This window comes from Psammomys obesus, unplaced genomic scaffold, assembly GCF_907164565.1.
Source record: "Psammomys obesus unplaced genomic scaffold, mPsaObe1.curated_primary_1811, whole genome shotgun sequence".
Classification (NCBI taxonomy): Eukaryota; Metazoa; Chordata; class Mammalia; order Rodentia; family Muridae; genus Psammomys; species Psammomys obesus.
In genome coordinates this window covers 1-7,102 of record NW_026590834.1, presented here as the reverse complement: position 1 = coordinate 7,102, position 7,102 = coordinate 1, and the positions used below count along the sequence as shown (strand labels likewise).

The 7,102-nt window shown below is 36.2% G+C and overlaps 1 protein-coding gene across 1 annotated transcript; it reads left to right on the top strand.

Annotated features, from left to right (window-relative positions):
* Nucleotides 1–378: 378 nt before the first annotated feature.
* Nucleotides 379–6,568, top strand: LOC129678378 (serine/threonine-protein kinase Nek1-like; the record flags this gene model as incomplete). The annotated part of the gene is made up of 3 exons (XM_055609132.1): nt 379–531; nt 2,510–2,674; nt 6,451–6,568. Coding segments are annotated over 3 exons (436 nt in total), but the record flags the coding sequence as incomplete, so codon positions are not given.
* Nucleotides 6,569–7,102: the final 534 nt, after the last annotated feature.

Sequence of the window (7,102 nt, the reverse complement as noted above, 5' to 3'; positions counted from 1 at the left end):
GCCTGAATGCATGTCTATGCATTCGTTGGTGCCTGGTGTCTACAGAGGCTACAAGAGGCCTAAAAGCCACTGAAACTGGAGCTACTATCAATCACTAAGCCATCTCTCCAGTCCCTATATCCATGTTTTATTATCAAATATTCTTATGATCCTAATATTTTTGCTTTGATAAATTTTATTTAAATTATTTATTCAGAATTATTTTTGTAAAAAGGAAGTATTAGTTGTCTACTTATGGTATATAAGCTAAAATAAGGCAAATTTTCTACCTTTTAGCACAAAATGTATATCTATCTTATGGTTGGATAATAGAAATTAAATCTTCTAAACAGTGAATTACTCTTTGAGAATTATTTCTCTAAATTTCTTTTCTCACAGCACATACTGTGGGAGAGGTTATTAAGTTAGATCCTAATGGCTCTCCAAGAAAAGTCTGGGAAAAAAGCCCCAAAGATTCTGTGCTGAAGATACTCGGAGAAGCTGAACTCCAACTACAGACAGAACTACTAGAAAACACAGCTTTTAAAACTGGTAAGCACAAGAAAAGTAATATTAAAAATTAATGTGTTAAGATGTCCTCACTTAATTGTGTGGATTTATTTTACCTTCTGGGCATTGATCCTAAGGGAATCTTCTGACTTTATTACATCTGAATGAAATCTAAAGAATAGGAAATCTGGATAGGGAACTGAAAAAGTCCAAGCATGTTTTCCATGAGGGAAACCATTGAAACAATTTATTAAGATATATAGTGTATCTTTAAAAGAGACACCAGAATTGAATTAAGTAGAAGAAATATCAGAGTAATGTGTAACGCTGAGTAATGGGACTGGGAGGGTGTGCTGGTCAGGACAGAGAAGGAAGGCATTCTGGATCTGTGAATCTTATATATTTGGCTGTCACAGCAGCACCTGAGGAGGAGTGACGGTGTACAGAAGCCTTCCCACTGAACACCCTGTTCACAACATACGGAGTGGATGGAACTGTGTTGAGATATGATTGGTGTCTAGGCATCTATGCCACTTTTCACATTCTTTTTTCTTTGTTACTCCTCAAAGTTTAGTGTAAAACTCATATCTAAAGCACATGAAAAATTGACTCATGACATGAGGATATTGACATATGTTCTGTAGTAGCTAGATGCTGAGAAATAAACTGAGAAAAGAGCCTTTGTGTATGTTACAAAAAGGCAAAAGTAGGTTGTTAATTTCTCATTAAAGGCAAATCTCATAGCCATAAGTCATGAAAAGAGTGTCTTTACGGACTTCCATTTAAAGGTCTTACCACTTCTTTAACATCACCAAACTCAAACAAATACCTTCAGGGACACTTGGGCCATCTATTTCTAAACCATAGAAAGACGTAATGAATTGAAGTTGAGGTCACTTGACAACAGCTCCTATTGTTCTCCAATCAGGTCAACCAGGCATGTGAAGAAATTGAATTGAACTTAGGGTTTTTCCACACGAGTACAATGAAGTGAATTTAATAAGCTGAGGGTGTATGCAAATGGTGGCTTTTAGATGGTTGGATCTGAAGATGGAGAAACTATAAGGATCAGTCATTATACATACATCCAAAACAAAACTTTCTGAGATTTCTGAAATTACAATTTTTCTTCTTCCCTTTTCTCCCTGCAAACCTTTCCAATATACCCCTCCCCTTCTTCCTCAAACATGAAAAAATCAAATTTTTACAAAGCTAGAATAGGGCCAGGCATGTTGGTCTATGCCTTTAATCCCTGCACTTAGGAGCAGAGGCAGGTGGATCACTGAGGTCAAGGCTAGCCTGGTCTACATAGGAAATTCCAGACCAGCAAGGGCTAATAGTGAGACCTTATTTGAAAAAAGCTATCGTAGGAGAAGATGAGTAAAAAATAGCAATAAGGACTAGAAATGAGAATTCTTAAAATTGGAACTTTTGAGGAGCCATAATTTATAAGGTCTCTAAGATATAACTTATTAAAAAGCCAAGATAGTGAGGTAAAGAGTAGTTCAATGAACAGAGAGGTCTATATATTAGTAGGTTGGTTGTATAAATAAAATCATCTACCTGTGACAGAATTGGGGGGGGTGCAAAGGCTAGCATGTTTAACAATCACACGGGAATGATGAGAGTAGGTAATTACAGTTGATTATTTTACGATGACTGTTCTTTCATGGACATAGCTAAAGTGTGCAGAGTTTATAGCAAATAAGTAAATATCATTTGCTACATACGAAATAAAAAGTTGGTTAATAATTTTTAAAATGTGATTCTGATACAGCTGTATTAATTTTACCCAAAAAGTAAAAGAAACCAGATGTGTTAACCACTCTGGAAGTAATTATGAAATCAAATTTGGCTGCCAAATTGTCTTAAATCATTTATTAGTTTCTAATGTCTAAGAAACTAAGAAATGTGTAACAATCCAGGTTTTTTGGTTTGGTTTTGGTGTTTTGCTCTAAATATCATTGTAAACTTAAGACCGTTTGAGAACAGTAGATAGTTCATCCTTTTGCTTCTACAGAGATTTATTCTGGAGGGGAAAGCTACAAACCCTTACTCACTGGAGAAGAAAATCTACAATGTATTTCAAAAGAAATAAATCCATCAACTACTGTTGAGTCTATGGAAATAAAAAGTCCAGAGTTTACTGAGGTGTCCCCAACAAAGTCAGCAGGAAATGTGGAAGGTATGTTACAGTGCATTAAAGTGACCCACATTTTATTTCATACTAAATTTTTCTTATAAATGGGTTTTTATAAATAAATCATTAAAATTTGTGTATATGTTTAATTATCTCAAGTAAGGCTCACTATTTTTATACTTTTAGTTACTGTCTTTTGTTTTTCTTTCTGTTTTTGGTTTTCAAGACCAAGAGTTTTCAAGAGTTTCATTACATGGGTAAGGCTGATCCCCTAGAATACAGAGTCCTGCTCTGGCTGCTGGTATTCTGGAACTACAGACATAGACGATCATGCACACTAGTAGCAGGCCACTCTATCATTACTTTAGGGATCAGGCACTGAGTCAAGACTTGGCTTGTGATTTTCCTACATCATGTCTTTACCTAAGAGATCAGTTGGTGTGATGCCCAACTGTTGGTGAGCCTGCCTGGTGGCTTACTGCCTTCTTGGAAGGCACACATCAAAGGCTGAGTAACACGGGCCTCTCTCTCTCACCCCTTTGGGGAATCTCAATGCCATTCTGTAGTTTTCCTATCTTCTAAAAACCTTTTATTATTTTATGGACATGTACATTTTGCCTGCATGTGTGTCTGGTACTTGCCTAAGCCAGAAAATGATGTTGTAACAGAAGCTTCAGATGATTAACAGCCATTTCAATGCTGGAAATTAAACCTGGGTCCCCTGGAGAACAACCAGAGCTCTTAACTACTGAACCATCTCTCCAGTACCTATTCTTCTTATCTTACATGATTTCTATGATGACTCAGAGATTCTGAGGTATAGGAAAATAGGATTCCCCTCTGGTAGGGAAAAGTTTTAAAGAATCTATAGCCATCTCAGGTACTACAGTAAAAGCTGCCTATGGTTTGTTTGTTTGTTGCTGCTTATGTTTTTTAAAGTTAACCAGAGAACTGAACTGGGACCATTAGCACTTCTTTTGGTCACAGCTGTCACAAACCCACAAGGGCAGCCCAAGGTAGGAAACTGTGCCTCTCTTTCAAAGGGAAGAGTGTTAAAGAATCCGCAACCATTTTTAAGGTTAAAATGGTTTAACCTTAAACCTTAAACCAGTCTACTTTCTAACTAAAAATTAATACATTCCTTCCACACACAAATTGATATTTTAATCTCAGAAAATTTCCATGGGGTTTTTCTGAGCTAGATGAACTCTTGCATAATGCCTTGGCTTCCAAATAACAACTAGAAGCTGTCACTTTTCTTAAACATTCAGTCAGAAATTGGAATAGCATCACCATCATTGTATTTCCTAGTGAAAGTAAACAGTGCCTTCTGGATAACAAAACTGTCAGAGACAGTATCATGTAACCATCTTTAGTTCATCACAGTATAAGAATCCTATTCACAAGAATCATGATTAGTAGTGGCTGTTACAGAATAAAGTCTGTGCTCCCCCAAAGATGTATACTTGGAATCTAATTCCCTGTGTATTTGGAGGTAATTTGGATTACAGTGAAGTCTCATGAATGACATTAGCATCCTTCTAAGAAGAAGACAAAGAGCCAGCTTTTTGTTCTTGCCTTTTTAAAAATGCAAGAAGAAAAAAGGCTATCTGTGTACCTGGAAGAAAACCTCTTTCTCCAGAACTGACCGTGCTGGTATCCTGATGTTAGATTCTCTGGAACTAAGGGAAATAAATTTTTGTTTAAGCCACTCAGTTTGATATTTTATCATAGTAGCTTAAACAAAACAGCATTATTGTACTCTCTTAAAAATAAAATTTTAAGAAGAAATAAAATCAAGTAAGAGGATAAATATGCTCATAGTGGAGAGTGGATAGCCTAGGTTGGAGATTGGCAAGCTTGACTTTCCTACAAAGAACTGTAGAGTAAATGATTTAGGCTTTGTGAAAAGTATGGTCACAAATAGAGTTTATAGAATGGAGCAAGTTGGTTTTAATACAGCTAAAGATTATTAGGGAACTGTTAGATCATGGACCTGCTACTTTAAGAAGCTGATCTCTTCACACAGTCGAGTCTCACAGCCTGAAGGCCCCAGGCCTCGTTCTCCTGTTATTTTTTCTCTGGGACAAAGACTTAAGGAGCCATCTGTGCTGTGGTGCTGTCACCACTAACTTACAATGCTACACTGCATCTGCCTCCTTCATGCTGCTGGTCAGTGGGTTAAGCTGAACTAAAGTTTGTGATGTGGAGCTTCACTAGCCCCGGAACGAATATAAAAGTCAGATACAGCAAGGCATGGTGGCCTATGCCTTTAATCTTAGCACTTGGGAAGCAGCAGCAGGCAGATCACTGTGAGTTCAAGGCCAGCCTGGTCTACAAAAAGAGTTCCAGGACAGCTAGGGCTGTTACATTGGGGGGGTGGGGGGGAGTCAGATACAGTCCTTTGTTCAGGGGATTTTTCTGAAGTTGTCCATGACAGTTGTCTCTTACTTTAAGCTGTACCTCTTTATGAAACTCCTTTCCAGATTCTACAAGGAAGCTTTCCTCCTTAAGGCCTTCTCCTTCACATTGTTTGGTAGAAGGTGCTGCCCTTTTTAATGCTTTCCTGCCTCAAAGCCTGATCATGTTTCCTGTTTTCTTGAGGCCTTTTCTCGTAATAAAAATCACCCCTGAAGGAAAACTTCTGACAGCTCCTTTCTAGAAACAACCAACCTATTTGCCACCACCTCTTTTTCTCTATTCTAGAACAGAATTACATATTTTAAAAACAAAAGGCTTCTTTCTCTTCAGTACTTACCTCATATGAATAACCAAAACATTCATGTGAGCAACAGGTAAAAATTACAAGAATGTGTATGTCTCTTGTCTTCCATAATGGGACAAGTCATTAGAAATTTAAAAGTAGACAAGAAAAGCATGACTGAATTTTATGAAAAAGTGAGCATGGTATTGAATTAAGATAGTATATGATCTCAGACAGGAAACAGAGAAGTCCTAATGGTGCTGGAGAGAGGGCTTCAGCACTTAAGCACTAATCCTGAGGACCAGAGTTTGGATCCTAGCACCTATACAACATGGTCTGCCATCCTACAAACACCAATAACGTCACCTCTGTGGGATCTAGCTCTCTTTTAGCCTCTTTTCATAGTTACACATACTTTGCATATGTGTATACCCATGTAGGTATATTTATACACAGAGATAGATAGAGGATGGATGGATAGATAGATAGATAGATAGATAGATAGATAGATAGATAGATAGATATAGATATAGATATAGATATAGATATAGATATAGATATAGATATAGATATAGATATAGATATAGATAGGCAGGCTCTTTTTTTAGGGACTGCCAGAAAAACAGGGATGGTTCCCTAGCTATTAATTATTTGAAGGTATAAGAAAATAGAGTAGCATCCTCTGGCTCTTCTCAAGGCTATTGTAAAGGTCCAAGTGATCATACTGGTGTTGTGTGTGTATGTGTTGGAAAGTATATTTTAAAAATTAAAATTTCTTTACTAATCATTCATAGCATAATCTTTTTTCCATACTGTAGAAAATAACAATAGGTTTATTCTTTCATTTTGGTACCTTTAAGTTATATATTATTATAATTTTAGTAAGGCATACATTTTATATAATATTGAGGAGTATTGTGCACAGTACTCAAGTATTTTTGTTATACCAAAAAGATGAAAGGGCTATTCTTTCATTTCAGAAATGACTGTGCTACAGAATTAGCACAAAAAAACTTAAAACTTACTGATTTGTATATAATTAGTATTAGTTAAGCTAATTGTAGTAATAACTTACAGAAAGATTATTCCTCTGACATCTTCCTATTTTGCTTTGAAGAACCTGATGATTTGGAAACAGAAGTTCTACAAGCTCCAAGTAGCACAAACACAGAGGGGAGTTTGCCATGTGTTGTTAATGATGTCTGGACTAGTGAGGAAGCAGCTAAGGAAACTGAGTATGTTGTCTTTTTCTCTACTTTTCAAAGCCCAGTCTCTTTATTAAGGTCTTTAATAAGTAATGTTGTATAAACTAATATTCTAGTTTAATAACTTGATATTTTAATATGCTATAAAGTAATTTGATTTATTCAAATTACTATATTATTCAAATTACTATAGATATTCACATGGGTCAGAAATCAAAAAGTATATGACAGTAAACAGTAGAAGTCTTGCTAACCTCTTATTTTCATTCAATCAATTTCTGATTGTTCTCTGCAGATAATTTTTAATATTTATAAACAAAGTACATAGTTGTCATCCCATTCCAAATACAGTTGCTAATACTATATATCCAATGCTTTCCACATTTTCAATTTTTAAGAATTTATATGTGTGTCTGTGCAGGTATATGCTCATGTGTGTGCACTGGTACTGTGGAGGCAAGAAAACACGCTGGGTCCTTTGGAGCTGGAGATTAGGTGTTCATGAGCTGACACATACATGTGCTAGGATCCAAACTCTGGTCCTCATGGAAGAACACTAAGTTC